The sequence below is a fragment of the Nymphalis io genome, chromosome 18 (genome assembly GCF_905147045.1).
Source record: "Nymphalis io chromosome 18, ilAglIoxx1.1, whole genome shotgun sequence".
Classification (NCBI taxonomy): domain Eukaryota; kingdom Metazoa; phylum Arthropoda; class Insecta; order Lepidoptera; family Nymphalidae; genus Nymphalis; species Nymphalis io.
The window spans coordinates 8,026,199-8,044,902 of NC_065905.1; the positions used below are offsets into that span (position 1 = coordinate 8,026,199).

Below are 18,704 nucleotides of genomic sequence, written 5' to 3' on the forward strand. Positions count from 1 at the left end.
GTTATCTAGAACACGTTTTTGACCTAAATGCAGAATATTATTATCTGTCATTATAATATATGCAAGCTAATGCTGATACTGCTTTGAACATTTATTATATCGTTGTAAGGGCTTTGTGTTAATCTGTTCGAATTGGTACCATAGTTTGATAACTTATTCTGAAACTTTGAGATTATCTGGTTAGAACCAGAAAACTTATGCGTTTTAAGTACTAGAGATAACATGATACAGGTAAACACACAGGCATTTTTAAATTTTAACCCCTGGACAAATATGTTCGCTATGCCCAACACCAAAAATACTATGAGTTGACACGTGAATACGCTCCACCACCCAAAGGGAAATTAAGTCATCACTCCAGGTGAAGACTGCATCGACAGAGAAACGGACAATTTAGAAGAATATATCATTGTTCTCATTAATAACTTTTCCCAAAAGGGATGTTTTCAAATATTCAACATACACAACCTTAGTGAGTTATAGATGGTTACAATGATTATTACCTCATTAACTTTGAAATTAAATAGATAACCGATTCTACTAACAAATTGTCAATTTATCACAATTGAATCGAAACGAAATCTTGTCATTTTTCTTATTCTACTGATACATCGGTTTGCATGTCAGTCAGAGTTGGATTAAAAAATAATCGGTAACGTAACCTAGCCGTTACAAATTAATGGAATTGGGAGTTGTTGGGATAAGTTGAAACTTATTGATTTATTTATTGGTCGAATATGTATTCAAATATGTAAATATAAATATAGCTTTGTTACTTTGATCTATAGCCAAGTCATACCACTTGTTTTTATGCAGATATATTAATTAACATATCCGTGTAAATTGATGAAAAATAATAGCTACTGAATGTCTTACCGGTTTTTCTTGGTATCTGTATCAGTAGCTACATATCGAATTGGTAGCTTTACATATTAAAGCTAAATTTAAATTTTAGCTTTACATTTCAATAGTGTCAGTATTAAGTAGTTACATGAGAAGAGTTTTTATGAGTCTACTTGAATAAAGAAGAATTTGGTATTGTATTAGATTGATAGTCTAAATTTTATTTATTGAAATACATCAATTTTACTGTTTTGTGTTCTTTTTTCGCAAAAGAATGTACTTTAAAGGTCATTGAAATTCTGCCACGTGTGTATTCAACCAAACGTAGCGTGGTGGAATAAGCTTCACACCATCTCCTCAAAAGGGGGAGGAGGCTTTAGCCCAGCAGTGGGACATTAACAGGCTGTTATTGTAAGTACATAGGTGTATTTATATGTCCATATCGAAGACATTGCATAATTATTTATTAATCGCAGATCAAATATAGAAAAAAGGGCAAAGATCGAGACATTTATCGAATATAAAATTGCGTTTAAATAAAATGTAAATATATACACATACGTTAACTGATTTAATGCAAAAAAAATTATTACATAACACCTTTGATATGTAAGGTTATCAAAGCAAAATAATTTATTTCAAAAACACTAACAATACATTAATTGCTAAATTCGTTTTGAATTTTTTTAATATATTTTGATTTCATAGTAACATTTTGTGTTGTGATGCAAATATGGACTTAACTTGAATATATATAGAAGTTGTGATGAGGGTTAACTATAAATAAAGTATGCGGAATATATCTCATGAATCAAAGTATATATATATGTATAATATTTGTAGACTTAGAAGATTTTGACATGCCGTTATAGTCTAAATTAAACCAATTAGGACAAACAAACCTTTCCGATCTTAAGAAAATTAACGATAATGATCTTATAAAGTTTTATCTAATTACTCTTTTATTCGCTTACTACTATTTACTATTTATTTGTTCTAAATTATAATAAAATTAAAACATGCAACATGCAACGCGAGCCTGAGCACTCGGCGCCCTAAACAAATATGAAGAATGGGGTCCCTTGATACAAAAAGTCGCTAGAGTTTATTTGTTTAAGACAACCCTTTAATAAAATGATTCTTTAACGCGACAAAACTCCAAACAAAATGTTCATTTGACAAAGAGCGTGGCGTGACCAGTGCATGAGTTTTCTTAGCGTTACGTAATTTCCAAATAACTATGATCCTTCTTTTTATCTTTGATTGTGCTAAACAAACTCAATGACATATATTTGTATAAATCTTGACAAAGAAAAATAAACAATTATAAAAATTTACAATTTTATTGCAAAAGATAATACTTTTGTCCTAAATCGGGCGTTAACATTCGTCGACATATGTGTGTCTATATTTTGACCCGCTATGAAAGTATACATAATTATTTAAAATTTAAAATATACCTAAGGCAATAATTTAATAGATAGTACGTATCAACTCACAACTCTTTCGTAAGTCAGTTTCCAGAATTGCATGAGTGAGATACGAGGTGTATTCTTACAGAAAGCACCTAAAAACTTACGCAAAGTTTAAGTTTGGAGTTCTTTGAAAATTCCGCAGCAAAATTTGTCCCCCATACACGTGAAGTTAAATATAAGTTTGCAAACAAAATGGCGTCGAAAATAAAATTCTTTTTTATTGGACGTTTCTAACAAACAAAAAAAAAAAGAAACAACGAAAAGCTTTTAAGAAAATTATCTTTTAATAAATTACTACAAATATAAATATATATATATCTTTTATCTGATTATGTTGTACCTTGTGTATGTATGCTATCAAGTTGATGAGAACAGAAATTGCTGACATTTATATTAAATTACATCGTGTATAAGACGAGATGTCTGAATGACGCTGACGCTGAATAGCAACATACCGAGTAGTATTGTGTTCTGGCATAACATCTTTGTTCCCAAGTTTGGTGTCGCATTGGTGTTGTATGGGATGGTTAAAACTTCATATTCGCCGGTTCAAGAGCAAATGAAAAATTCACACAATATATTTGGTATGTCACGATGATGATTCGTAACTGTGCTAGGATCAGATAGATGGCGCTGTATTCAAGTTATTAATATTTTTGAGGGCGAGGCCATGTTGTGGTTTACCTGTGTCTTACATAATAGTTGTCGCGAGAAGTTGTTGATTAGAAGTAGTGTTAAATATGCGGTTAAAGGTTATAAGACTAAGAGCTAATTTTAGCCTGACGAGATGTGTCTATGATATGGGGTCAAGTCTTCTCTTTCAATGCTTTAATTTCCAATTTGGAACAATTTGGTCAAGAGTGGGAAGTTTAGAGGATGGTATTTACTATACTTAATAGATAGAAGCTGTCTTGTTAGGTCATAGTGAATCCGTTCAATGATTTTTAATGAATACTTGGTCGATAATATTTTTTTTGAAATATAAAAAATAATAATATCCCTATTTATTTAGTACGACTTCTTTAAATAAAGAAGGTTAGTAACAGTAGAAAACAAATAATGATTAACTCAAATCACAATCCAAATTAGTAGGAATACGCAATAGAAATTAAAAAAAAAACTGATATTACAATTGGAGGCACATGATTTTGATAAACATCCCACAAATTAGGATCAGGGTGATCTGCCAATTTATAAAATCTCTGTTCAATATCTTAGTGAAATCTATAAAAGATAATCGCTAACCTAAAATTACACATTTAAATCATCCTTTATTATGAGAGATAGTCATGCGGTCACGTTAATAAACACTCAGCTTTTCCGGATTAGAAAATAGATATGACGCAATATTTGTTTTTTATTATTGGAGTATTTTGCCATATCCTTGAAATTTATCTATAAGAAATGGATTACGTCAGAATCGTAGTCCGGATAGTAGAGGGATAATATACATTCCCCATTCTTTCCCCTACCTTAAGGGTAGCAATTAATCTAGGGGTTGCATCAACGACCCCTGATGTTAGTAATATTATTATTCTCTATAGCTACCTCGTAAAATATATGGCATTTAAAGGAAAATGCAAAAAACGTTGAGTTGATTTTCATATTTTAGATTTTCGAGAAAAATAGTAACTACTAAGTTTAATGTTGTTCTCGGCAGAATTTATTTTCAGATCGGATATTACCAAATAATAATAAAAAAATGCTTATAAAAGCGTTATAGAATGAAGTTTATTTTGATTCTGAATGTTGAAAGATAACTATGTATATGTACTCAGGTATATGAGTTATATGATTTACAGTTGGTAGCTTATACATCGTATTAACATGTCAGAAATAATGTGTTTACAGGAAAAATTGATAAACATTTTAATTTTTCATATTCAACATATAGCTACATGATTTGCTTATTAATTGAATTTAAAAATTCTTAAATTAACCGATTCATATTCGTCTGAACTGTAATCGTTATCGATATGAAACATGAGCAAATTATATATAAAACATAAGTAGCATAATGCTCGCAAGCTCAAGTATATAAGTTATAGCTATATATACATATATAAATAATTTTAGTATGTTTATTTTTCAGATTCAGCGCAAGAACTCCGAAGTCCTAACGCGATTGATTATATTATCTTGTATAGTTTATGAGTTATGTACAGTATTAGCCTGTAAATGTCGCACTGCTGGTCTAAGGCCTCTCTTCTTTTTTTTTGTGGAGAAGGTTTGGAGCCTTTTCCACCACGCTGTTCCAATACGGGCTGGTGGAATATACATGTGGCAGAATTTCAGTGAAATTTACACATGCACGTTTCCTCACGATGTTTTCCTTCACCGTCAAGCACTAGATGAATTAAAATAAAACACGATCATCGGTTAAGATTCACGCGTTTTAACCACTGGGCCATCTCGGCTGTTGTGTATTTCATGATTTTATTTTCGCCTGCTTCATAGACATGTTTTGAAAAGCTATAGCAAATAAAACTTTATACGGAATACTTATGTCTCTCTGAAACCATATGATATCTAGCAGAAAATCCTATTAGGAGAATATTATGAGTTCTAGGAAATAACGTTTAAGAAAAAGGCGTGGTATCCACATACATGATAAACTGTATTGGCACAACGTAAGGAAAAGAAATAGAGTTGGACGGTTTAGTGTTGGAGTATAGCATGGTGTGACATTGGTTGTTATGTAATATCTTTAAAAACCTACTACATTGGATATATATTGTAGTAGCTAGTCCAACATACCAATTTGTGTGTTACTATATAAACGAGGCGATTATACAAACCACTGAAAATCGTTATATTTACATTATTAATTTTGAATATTAGCGAGTTCACGTTAAATTACGATATTGAACAAACAAAGCCACAGCGTGATTTACTAATAAAAATGATAAATTATTGAGATATTTCAATATCTATAAATTTATCGAAATATACTGTAAGTATATGTCTTGATGCTAACGTTTGTAATTTATAAGAATCTTTATTTTTTCTTATTGACAGTAACTTAAGAATATAAAAAAATGGCGAATCGGCTTCACCTTATAATGGCTCCAATTTTTTTTCTATCGTTCCGATCACCATAAAATATATTAACCAATACAATATTATCTTGCCCCTCTGGGCAAGCTTCCTTTACTGGTATATTGCATTCCAACGTTAGTTATTTTTTTTTTATATAATTGACATATTTACTAAAAAAAAGTTATTACCGTTTCAGATTAGTGCAAACATAAAAACTCTACAAAACACTTCATAGACAAATAAATTTTGACCAATATCCATACTATTATAAATACGAAACTCAACGCTTTCACGGCTAAATAACTGAACCGATATTATTAAATTTCGTACACAGTTAACTTAAATCCCAAGAATAAGATACTTTTTTTAATTCACTCCTCGAAGGGGTAAATTTGTGATTTGTATGTAAGTTTTATATATTCCACGCAGGTAAAGCCGCGGGTTCAGCTATTTAAAAATGAGTTAAATCGGATAAAAAAATACCAATGTTAGCTAAATACAAAACAGCTGCCAACTTATAAATAACAGCAAATGATTTAAATTTCACATTCTCCAATAAATAACATTTTATTTACCGAACAAATAACACGATTTTTACGTCATTGCGTTAGAAAAATACATTTTATAACCAGGATTATCGATTCAGTGCCAACAACTTTCGTCTTCCGCCATTTTTATACATTTATAAACCCCTATTTTCGGATGGATCCAGCGTTGCGTAATCTCCATGCAACTATCAAGTAGTTTTTGTATCCGCAAACATTATTCTCCCGGCGTAGTAAAAAAAAATGTGGCGTCATAAATGCTGCTCTGTGATTGGTCGAACCACGCGATCGAACGAACTTTGTTTCTCATGGGTTTCAATTTTGTCTCTAAGCGACGTAATATTTTATCTATGACTTTATATTTAATTATTCGGTATGGGTTGACTAAAAACAGTTTAAAATAATTTTAGAATTATGATAAGCAATTTTTTAATTTAATTTTACTAAATTCACCAAGTAACTACTTTATATTCGTAACTGTTTTATAAAATGGAATATTTAAATAGAAATTTGTGAATATATACATTTTTAAAATCATATCATGTAAATAATGGTCTAGTTCTTTTTGTTATTACGAAAGTACTTATGCTGTATGGAAATAATAATACATGTATTTACCTTAGTAACATTAATACGACTATACAAATAAACCACACCAAGACCAATAGTAACATTAAGAAATGCAATTCATAACAATATTTATGGCGAGTGATGTTGTATATAACTTTAAAATAGGCAATATATTGATCACACCTTCACCAAGTAATAAAACAAAGAGAAACCGTAAATTTTTTGTAACGGTAAATTCCGTATAAGAGAAGTCTATTAACCCATATAATTGTCCAGTTCCGTAGCAGGTGGCCGCCATCGCTAGATTGTATCAATCACAACGCACCCATCTATCCGGGCACGCGATTAGCAGCATGCACACGTCAAACGTAACATTAAAATATTCATACGAACCTTGCATCACGTGGTTATATTGAATATGTTCACGCACAAACAAATTAAAAACAAAAACGTCAAATACAACGCGTCCCTAATACCAACGCGGGAATACTGGAAAAAAAAATGTTCATTTCATTTCAGTCCGCATCCGCGCCGCGCGTCAGCCGTACGTGCGCGGTTGTCAAATTTTCCCGCCAAACTATATAAACACACTGTGTGTATTTAATTTAAAAAAAAAGTTAAGTGTTGTGTTATTTATATTAATATCCAACGAAATATCGAAGAATAAAGGATTTCATCAAATTCTGGTTAGTGACATTTTTATTATACATGTTATTTTAAAACGTGGTATTAACAACATTCGAATCGTATTGGGTTATGATAGTGCATTTCATGGCTCGATGTAGGTATTTTGGTATTTATTATTTCTACTGTAGTAATATTTAAAAAAAAGTTATTATTGAAATATAATATTCTAATATGTGGACTTATTAAAGTTTATTATTTTAGGAAGCAATCAAAACATTTATATTTTTATACATACAATATACTATTTATTTTTTTATTTATGCAAGGTTACACAACATAAATACTTATTTAAAGTAACTTCCTAGTCGTAGTGTGTTGCAATTTCTTTAATTTAAGTCCTTGATAATATAATCGTCATGCTTTGCTGTTTATTATTCACGAATTTTTATTCAATAAAATACATTGAAATATATAAACTAATTTTATATTCAAATCAATAGAACAAACATTTAAATACGTCAACTGTCTGATATGTAAATAAATATCGGAAGCTAAAAATTAAATAAGTAATATTGTGTTAATAATGATTGTATATTTATGTTAATGTATTTATTATATAAGCAAGAAATATATTGAAATATAAACAAGTTATTGTAATTTTTTTTTCTATATATTATATTTGTGTGTATGGGTATATGGTATATCAGCGGACCCGCGTGAATCTTAATCGATAATTACGGGATCAAATCCGGCCAGTACCATTTTATTCATCTCGTTCTTGACGTTGAAGGAAAATATCATGAGGTAACCTGCAAGAGTCACATTTTCATCCTTCATCCACTTTGGAGCAGCGTGGTGGATTAAATTCATACCATTTCCTCAAAACAAAGAGACGAGGCTTTAGCCTAGCAGTGGGACATATGCAGCTTGTTATTTAACCTTTTTTTACTTTAAGCAAATATTTATCTCTGTTTGTATATGAGTAAACATTTTAAATATTAATTTAATGCGGATATCCCACAATCCAGTGTATCATTATTAATTTAATCTAGAGGGCAGATAAACAAATGACCCTGTTAAGTTGTCATCTCCACCCATAGACCTTGACACTAAGAAATGAACACTATTCCTTATACTGTGTGCTCTCAACGGTGACGTCTAAGATGTTACGTCCCTTGTGTCTGTGATTATACTGGCTCACTCAATTTTTAAAACGGAACAAAGTAATAAGAAAGTATTCATATTTTACAGTCCATTAGAATAAAAAAATAAAATGACGTAATGGGATGTACATGTGCCAAGGGTAAAAATCTCCTCTCCTCTTTAAAAGGTTTGGAGCTGATTTCATCACACTACTCTAATGATGATTGAACCCGCTGTCTTTGATTACGATTCACGTGGTTTACCCACTTGGTCATCTTGGCTCTTTTCTATTGATAGAATTACTTATGCATTAAAAAGCGACTATATAACCTACCTAGAAAAATAAAACACTCATTCATAGTTCACCTTGAATATTTCTTACTATGCATTTTTAATACTGTAAGCTAAGCTTACCAAAATTATGTGATATTTTTTCTTACCACGATTGGTATGAAAAGATGTCACTTAATGGAATGAACACGCGGATCTTAAATAAACGTGTCGAATTCACTTCTTTTAAACATGTTTTCATGTTTATTTATAATTGTTAGACTCGACATATCGTGAGGTATCAGACATATGGCAAATTAAATGTATCTTGACCTATACTAGAGCAGCTGGTTAAATAAGCTCCAAATAGTCTAATGAGAGGAGAGAAGCCTTATATACCAGTTACTATACTCAGCAGTTGAGTTTACTTTGTAGTAGGGCTTTCTGCAAGCCCCTATGGATGGGTACCATCCACTTATCATACATTCTACCTCGAAACAGCACAACTTAATATTATGTTTAAATGTGTGACAGGCACCGGTTTTAGTTGCTAAAGTTGGTGGCGTATTGACGATGTAAGGGGTTTTTAATTTTTTCTACAATATCTTTAAGCGATGGGGACCACTTTTCATCAGATGACATTTGCTAACCTACCTACTTACTAGAAATAAAAAAGTAAGTGAAACACTTGCGTATGCTATTTACTCAACCACGAATATAAAAAACAAAGAATTTTATCAGGAAACTTGCAATAATATAAATAAAATAAAAGTCACCGTTTTTCCATCACATCCTTAAATAGGTTTCCTTAAGGAATACCCGAGACATGTAAAACATAATAAAATTTCCAACGGGTAAACTGCTAATTGATTTGATCAACAAGTTACATAGTACATACCTATTACATTATGTAATTCGAATATCATTGAGGCGGTAAATTCAAGGATCTTTATTTATGTTAAAAGAAATAGTTGGTATCGTGTTTTATTCGAACAGTTTTAGCACAATCAAACACATTCCATATACATATATATCTTTTTAATATAATTGTTTATTTAAACTATTATATATAAATATATTGAATTTATTCCGTTAGAAACATACCTTCGCATCAAAGATACAAAACTTTTCTTTATTACCTTTTCTTAGGACGTGTTAGCCATGGTGTCGCGGGCAAATAAAGTATTTAGGTAATGATTTCTTAGGTTTCGGGATTGTTACAATTTATATGAAACTACTATGAACGGATTTATCGAACGGAGTTAATAAAAACCATTAAAATTTAGAATAGCTTAAAATAAAGTAACATCAATTGGTCCACTAAAGCCCATTATTTTTATTTGTCATTTTACATGACTTGGCAGGATAAGAAAACCAGCAAATTATGAATTTGAATCCGAGAATCATTTACGGGCCTCTCTCTGCACCTTAAAACAAATGGTGTAAGAGCAACCGAATGATGATAAAGTTATTCTGTATGTTCGATAATCGTAGACCTACATGGTCTACATTGCAGCGTTTAACAAACACGTACATATTTGGATACATTAATTTATATATGCAGTCCGAAAAATTTCGTCCATTTTGAAATATATTTCAGTTATAGGAAATGTTGGAAAATTAAACTCGAATTGTCAGAAAAATGCTGTGCTATATACATCGTTATTCATCCAAAAGAAAAATAATGTGAAAATTTTCCATCACAGAAGATGCAACCAGTTTGTTTCGTCAAAGTATTTCGACTCGTACATCGATTGCCCTTTCATAGTGCATACAACTGACAAATATTTTTACACAATTGATTTTGATTGATCACAATTTCATTAAAATAACGACAACAAACAATCAATGATCGTAAATATTACGATTGATGAATTTCAAACGACGATAATCAAGAGCGGGATGAATCAGAGTTGTAGCATTTGAAATATTATCGTTTTCAATTTCACATATTTATTGGTGTAATAATAAATACTCTTAAACGTGTCAACTGATTTATTATAATTTAATAATAATAATATCTTGGGACATTTTTCACACACGGCCATCTGATCCCAAATTAAGCTTGTACAAAGCTTGTGCTATGGAAACCAGACAACTGATATACTACATATACTACTTTTCTTTTGTAAATACATACTTATATAGATAATTACACCCAGACTCAGGAAAAACAGACATGTTTATGCACACAAATGTCTGTCCTGGGTGGGAATCGAACCCACAACCTTCGGCGTGAAAAGGCAAGTATATACCAACCACGCCAACCAGCTCGTCGTGATTGATTAAAATACTTGTCAAATTATCGTTAAAATGCAATTAATTATTAATATAGGTGATAGAAAACGTTTTATATATCAACGAGAGTATAATGGCTTCGTATTTGGATTGTTACCTGCCCTAGATATCTTGGGTCAGTTTAAGATAAGACAATCTCACCGGAACAAATATTTTGTCGTTAAATATTATGTTAATATTGTCCGACAGTTTATCGTGTCAAGGACTTTATTATTTGATAAAACTGAAGATTTTCGGACGAAAGCCACTGAGAAACAAATAGTTCTATTCTAGTTTCAATAATATTTAGAAGGTACATAATGTCATTAATAAGTAACACGGAATTATCCCTATTTAGTTATCATTATTATTTTTATTTTACTTTATTATTATATATTATTATTTTTTTATTTTTCCTATTATTATTATTAGTCCTATGTGTATTTTGCCTTATTGTCCATGTAGTTATCACCTGTAATTGAGGTACCACATGTTTTTTTTTAATTTTATGAACTGTGTGCTTATCGTGTATTTGTGTGTACTTTGTTGGTGATCTTTTGGTTTTGTGATTAACTGGTAGTAGAGCTTTGTGCAAGCTCGTCTGGGTAGGTACTACCCAATCATCATATATTCTACCGCAAAACAGCAGAACTTGGTATTTTTCTGTACCGGTTTGAAGGGTGAGTGAGCCAGTCATTACAGGCACAAGGGGCATAACATTTTAGAGGTTCTCGAGGTTAGTGGCGCATTGGTGATATAAGCGATGGTTAACATTTCTCACAATGCCAATGTCTATGGGCATTGGTGACCACTTACCATCAGGTGGCCCATATGCTCCTCCACCTTCCTATTTTATGAAAAAAAAGATCTAATAAATAAATAATAAAAAATAATAATAAGATTGTAGGTTAACACTTTACCTACACTAGAATTTAAAACGATTCGTGAATACGCAATTGTTCGCGATACATTATCAACATATTCATAGTTGTTTTTATTGTAATACATTCAATTCAAAACAATTCGAAACCAACAGATGACGCGTGTCAATACGATCTGGATGCTTTAGTCTCAGTTTATAATGCCTTGAAAAGGCATGAGTTAACTATGATATGAATAACGTTTTTATCAACAGAGGACTTAACTTTCTCAAGTCTTACAAAGATCATAATGGTCTGAAATACCACAAACGTTACCTCGGTAACAAGATCGTGCATCATTTATTAAAATAGTAACAGACGTATACAATCCGCTTACATCGTATATTATACAGTTTCCACATGCACTTAAGCCTTTTGTACAATTTGAGCGCCAGCAAATGGCTTCAATGTCCTCTCTAAACAAAGCGAATACTTTCAAATAAAAACAGGATTATAAGAGCAGCTTCTAATTTCCTTTTTAATGCAAATTTTTTTTGTACCAAAATTCGATACATTTATAACGAGTTATCTCAAAATTGTTTATGCTTTGTATTCCAAAGCAAACAAAGAAGGTCTGTTTATACCTGCACGAGTCACGAAATAAGTACAAAATACTGAAGCAGTATAACAATAATACATCTGCATTTCCTTAGTGTTTGTTTTGACAAGTGGAAAGTAAATTATTTGCAATATTTAATCAATTTTAGGTAACAAATAATGAATGAGATAAAAGCTTTTAAAACTTACATCAGAAAACGTGTCTCAGATAGATATAAATATTCACCCTCGGGTATCGCAGCAAGGTATTCCGCTAATTAAGCTATTTGTCAGAGTATTTCCAATGAACAAATGATTAATACGACACATTTATGTCAAAAGCGCATTGCCATTTCAAATAAAAAGTATTACTAACTTTTTTAATTATACGTTAGGTAAAAACATAATACTTTTAAAATAGGTATGTCCTGACTAACTCAGTCTCGAAAGTTGGGAAGATAGATTATAACGTAAGCATCCGTTAAGTAAGGATTTTAGGGAATTGCTGCTTTTAGGGAGGGAAATGGAGGATGAATGAACATTTTAATCCTTAGTTTATCCATACGAAGTCGGAACGTGCAGCTAGACTTTAACCGACTTTAAAAAAGAAGATTCTCTATTATACTCTTATGTATTGTACGTACCCATATATATATATGTATGTGTATATATATATATATATATGTTTGATTTTTTCAAATACTACTGATCCAATTTGGATGTGGCTTTATTCAATAAATGCTTATTTTTCAGCGAAGGCATTAAAAATCAAGATAAAATATAACTACCGAACGTTAGTTTCACTAGAAATGCATTTTATCAGCATTATCACACTGTCCTTTGTGGTACCAATTGAGTCAATAATTTATCGCGTGTTATAAAGACGTCATTCAATTCTATGCAACGCTCCAAGAATTATTCTGAGAACCAAATAATATTGTGATTGAAATAAAGATGTTGTTTTACTTGATCATATCATTATTAAATGTGCTCGTCACCGATTATAAGAGTCTAGCGTTAACTCGTGTAGGCTTCACACATTCAATAATAATTGTACAACTGTTAAGTAAGAACGCCGTTTTGTTTCCAACATTGAGGCCAAGTATTGTTAAAGGCACAAGAAACATAACCAAGTCGACTTATGCCCTATATTTAACTACTGTGCATAAATTACCGATCACTTTTGAGTTACAAGTAATGCCCCGTTAGACTATTCAGATATATGCGACTGCAAGACTTACGATTTTTTACCATCTGTAAGCTTAACGAATTGTTTATTTAATTTAGTAACAGGATATTAGCAGTTCGAATTATTGGATTTGACTTTTGAATGTCTTTGTCCAAAACCAATAGAGAGTTTCTTATTTTCATAATAATTTGACACTCATAACATATTTTGCCGCAAATCAGCAATACTTATGTTGTGTCTCGGTTTGAAGAATGAGTGGGCCAGTTTTACTACAGACACAAGGGACATAACATCTGAGTTTCAAGGATTGGTAGTCCATTAGGCTGCACTTACCATCAGATGGTCTGTCGTCTATTTCAATTATAGAAATAAAAGTTGTAATATTCAAAAAAAATCTGTAAATAAAAAAAATAGGTAATATAAAAAATTACATTGAATGTAACAATATTTATAAGGTTTGATATTGACACGAATGCTGACACTGATAGCAAATTCATTCGCATATCTTACGAAGCGTAACAGTCACCTTATTATTATATAATGGCCTGTAATTCGCATCTTAACGAAATGAATGTGTTAAAAGTTCAAGTATAGTTTGATAATTACAACCATAAAGATATACTATCAGACGATAGTGTCATATGTTGATGATTGAGCAAAATTTTATTTAATACACTCCGTACAATGTTTACAAAATACAATACATATAATGTTTACAAAAAACAATACATATAATGGTTTAGTAAAAAAGGAACAGCCTGTTATTATCCCACAGCTGAGCTAACTGCTGGGCTGGTTAATGTGGCAGACGTGGCACATGTGGCAGAATTTCAGTGAAATTAGACACATACAGGTTTCCTCAGATTTACGCGGTGATTGCCTGGCTATGAACCATCTACGAAGTTCGAATCCAAAAAGTAATTTGGTCGAGAAGAAAAAGCTTAAATAATTGAGAAATTATTATTACGGTACTTTTCTGGCAAAAGATGGAATACTTTTTATTTAGTATGGGCACTATTATTGCACTTCTATATCACTAATGATATTCCGTCGTGGCAGGTTTGAAATTTCACATTAATTCCATAAGTTATGGAGTTTTGAAGTTCCCAGAAATATGTGATATACCTGACAAACTGCATAATAACCAATAATTGGAATTTAAAATAAAAAAGTCCAAGTATTTATTATCTTTTTGGAGTTGTTAACTTCCGACCTTAACTTTGGGTTTTTTTATAGGAACATACAGATATCAGTTAATAAACAATAGCAGATACAAAAGAAAAAATGACTAACCATGACAACGTAATATTAATTAAATTCGGGCGAAAGTATTTCATTGATTAGTTTTTATCTGTAAATCAGTATAAAATAAAGTCGCTGTCTGCCTGTCTGTATCTTCGCTTACTTCTTCTAAGCCACGCAACGGATTTTGATACGGTTTTCACTAAAATATAGAACGTTAAACGAGGAAGTTTTATGTATATAATTTGTAAATATTTCTTGCGAAATAGCTGATACACGACGTTGTTTTGCCTTAAAAACTGTTTACGTACGCTTACATGGCTAACGCTGGCTAAAGTTTAAGAGTTACGTCGAAACAACGTACTAGAAAGTTGTAGGTCGTAAAAGGCCTACAGAAAAGTCCACGATAGCATGTGTCAACCTTCTAAGGTAAACTCCCAATAACTATTTTTATCTAATTTAGATTAGTAAGCGATTTTATTTCAGCCATCTTTTCGATTTAGTAAATTGCACCTGCGTGATGCGGGGACGTGTCGTTATTATATGTAAAATCATGTTATCAATATGTAAAATAATCGCTTAGTATAAGATAATCATAATGAATTAAAGTATATAGCTTGCTTTACATCACGTGATGTATACGAGAGATGCAATATAAGATAATTATCATAAAACACATCTAATGACATAGTTGAACACATCATCTCAGAACTCGGTTTTACAAGTCGTGTATAAGTAAAAGACTTGAAGCGATTGAAAATTAACTTAAACGTATTAACTATAAACGTAAGCGGATGTTTAGTTAAATACTGAATTCGTTTCTTGAAAGAAGACAAATAATAATAATAATATCTTGGGACCAGACAACTGATATACTACATATACTACTTTCTTTTCGTAAATACATACTTATATAGATAATTACATCCAGACTCAGGACAAACAGACACGTTCATAAACACAAATATCTGTCCTGGGTGGGAATCGAACCCACAACCTTCAGCGTGAAGTGCAAGTATCTACCAACCATGCCAACTGGCCCGTCAAACATTGAAAACAAAGCATTGTTTAACTAGTCATCTGCAAAACAAAACTTAAAATATATTATACTTAATGTATTAAGATAATGATGTTATTAAGTTTTGTTATATATATATAACTATCAAATAGTTTTAGTTAACTCAAAGTCAAATTGAATTTGAAAAATAAATCACAATTGTGTTTTTAGTGCATTATTGTTGTTTTTGTACATATTATAATATTCATTGTTGGAAGTACATTATCAAACCAGTATTTTTTATATAATAAGCCCAAGGAATGTTTTGTTTTACAAATATATAGAATTAATCAAATTTCTTATATTTAACTTTGAACCATATGACGTTAATGCAAGAACGAGGAATCAAAGATGATTGATGTGAAACCACTTTTGATCTAGTTCCCAACAACGTTTTCTAGATAACTTCAAATTACAATAATTTCTACGTAATTTCATACAAAGTACTAAGAAATAAATACTAACATTAATAAGCATTTATATGTAGAGAGAAGGATTTTACAAGTCATTTAAAAGTAGAAATAGTTTTTGATATAACACTCATAATTTATTTTTCTCGTTTTTCTTTGTTGGATATATGCCCAATAGTTTAATTAAATATCTAATTTAACGAAAAACGAAATTATGTAAATATCTGTTAAAAGTTATATATGTATTTGAAAGTACTAGCCAGAAGCTAGTGTGAGTAGGATGTAAGATGCCCTTACAATAATAAATAGGTATATAGACTATGAAGACATATTGGTATGAGTGAATCAAGAAGCTGTATATTGGCATTTGGTACGTATGCTTGAAATCCTTGGGGAGGCCTTTGTCCAGCAGTGGACGTCTTTCGGCTGGTGATGACGTATGCTTTACGCTCTCTATATCGTACACGTAATTTAGCTGGAAGAAAATTCTCTGAAAAAGATATTGACCTACATACTAAAAATACTAAAATTTTTATGAATAAATGAAATTGAGAAGTTTTGAATATAAACAGATGTTGTCATTGTATTTATAGTTATTTAAAACAACAGAGAGACTAATTAGATCTAGTACATAATGTTTACATATTGCTTCAAAGTGCATTTTTTTTTTTTTATAGAATAGGAAGGTGGACGAGCATATGGGCCAACTGATGGTAAGTGGTCACCAAACGCTCTTAGACATTGGCATTGTAAGAAATGTCAACCATCGCTTACAGCCAATGCGCCACCAACCTTGGGAACTAAGATTTTATGTCCCTTGTGCCTGTAATTACACTGGCTCACTCACCCTTCAAACCGGAACACAACAATATCAAGTATTGCTGTTTTGCGGTAGAATATCTGATGAGTGGGTGGTACCTACCCAGACGAGCTTGCACAAAGCCCTACCACCAGTAAATATATATATATATAAAAATAGACATTAATTATGCTAATAAATCGGCAAAATTAATTGACTTTTTAAATTGACTTATAAAATTGATTACCATAACTTTCCTATCATGACGTTTGACATCCAGTAAATAGCAACACGACTAGTTTTCATTTGTCGAATATGTGCAGTAATCAGGAAAGAAAGGCAATTCGGAAAGGTCAAGATTGCTTGAATATATAATCAAAATTGCATACCGATATTACTGATTTGCTACAGGGAAGTGAAACAAATGAAACGATAACGTATTGGTCACTTCATGGTCATATATATAATATCATATATTGAATGGAATATATTATTCAATTTACAATATAACCGCCACTACTCGCTTTTTGGGAAGAAGACTTATTTGAAGATGGTTTAGATATAAATTATGTAAATTGAAGTAGCGTAACGGCTTGTAAATGTCCCACTGTCGGTCCTCTTGTCGTTTCGAGGAGAAAGCTCCAAACAGCTGGGCTAAGGAGAAGTCCTTAGCAGCTGTGAAACAGTTAACACTAGTTAATTTATGTCAAAAACTATTTACAATTTGTTATAAATATTATGATTGATTTTAATATATGTTGTACAATATCTACTACACAATAAATGAAGTAAATGTTTAGTTTTTATATGAATATAATTATAATATACATTCATATGAGATATAATATGAGCATGCACATTGCACAAACTACGTTTTTTTTTTAATTTTTCGTGATACTGGAGTGACGCATTGAGGGCAGCGTGTGATTTCGAGGAAATTTTTCTTACGTTTGATGTTAATGTCGGTTGTGATTACACTCAATTAAGAGAGATTATACGTAATGGAATATTCTCGTATATAATAAATAGCTAACAATAATCTGTATTTTTCCTGTTAAAATATTCGTATTCTGTGTTTTTGTTACCATATAATAAAATGGGAACGGTTTACTATGACGCTTTTCAATCATGTTTTTTTGAATCAATAAATATTAGTATGGAGAAAATCGTCAATTAAATTAATTTTAAGCAATTGTGTTATTTACCAACAATAAGACCGCAAATATGCTATCACAATGAAAGGTTGCCATTGTCTATGGCTTAGTGGTTAGGGTAGAATATAGAACTTTAACTGGTTGATAACATACGTAACAAAACAAGTATAAACACATACAATAACAGCCTGTGAATGTCCCACTGCTGGACTAAGGCCTCCTCTCCCTTTTTGAGGAGAAGATTTGGAGCTTATTCTACCACGCTGCTCCAATGCGGGTTGGTGGAATACATATGTGGCAGAATATCAGTGAAATTAGACATATACAGGTTTCACCGTCAAGCACGAGATGAATTATAAACACAAATTAAGCACATGAAAATGCAGTTTTGCTCACCCGGCTTTGAACCCACGATCATCGGTTAAGATTCAAGCGTTCTTGCCACTGCGCCATCTCGGCTTCTTATATATACACATATAAATATATATTTCAATTAAATTTTCAAGTTCACTTTCTATAAAAATTTAACGGTATTTTATATCGCTATTCAGCAATCAATATACATTTACTGGCTCAATTCCAAACCTGAGATATTAATACTCCACTA

General features: G+C 31.3%; 2 protein-coding genes across 3 annotated transcripts in view; one reads left to right on the forward strand and one right to left on the reverse strand.

Moving 5' to 3' along the window:
• Window positions 1–18,704, reverse strand: part of LOC126775398 (GPI transamidase component PIG-S) — a 52,304-nt gene that overhangs the window by 15,734 nt on the left and 17,866 nt on the right. Inside the window, exon 1 of one of the 2 annotated variants that reach the window (XM_050497284.1) lies at window positions 6,866–6,985. The exons of the other annotated variant lie outside the window; for it this stretch is intronic. Coding sequence (XP_050353241.1) covers window positions 6,866–6,872 — 7 coding nt within the window. The 5' untranslated portion in view covers window positions 6,873–6,985. Of the gene's footprint in view, window positions 1–6,865; window positions 6,986–18,704 lie in introns of those variants that run through there. 2 annotated transcript variants of the gene reach the window in all.
• The window catches only part of LOC126775397 (protein I'm not dead yet), a 39,688-nt gene continuing 27,976 nt past the window's right edge, over window positions 6,993–18,704 (forward strand). The window contains exon 1 of the mRNA XM_050497282.1: window positions 6,993–7,158. The gene's annotated coding sequence lies outside the window, so the exon portion shown is untranslated. The remainder of the gene's footprint in view (window positions 7,159–18,704) is intronic.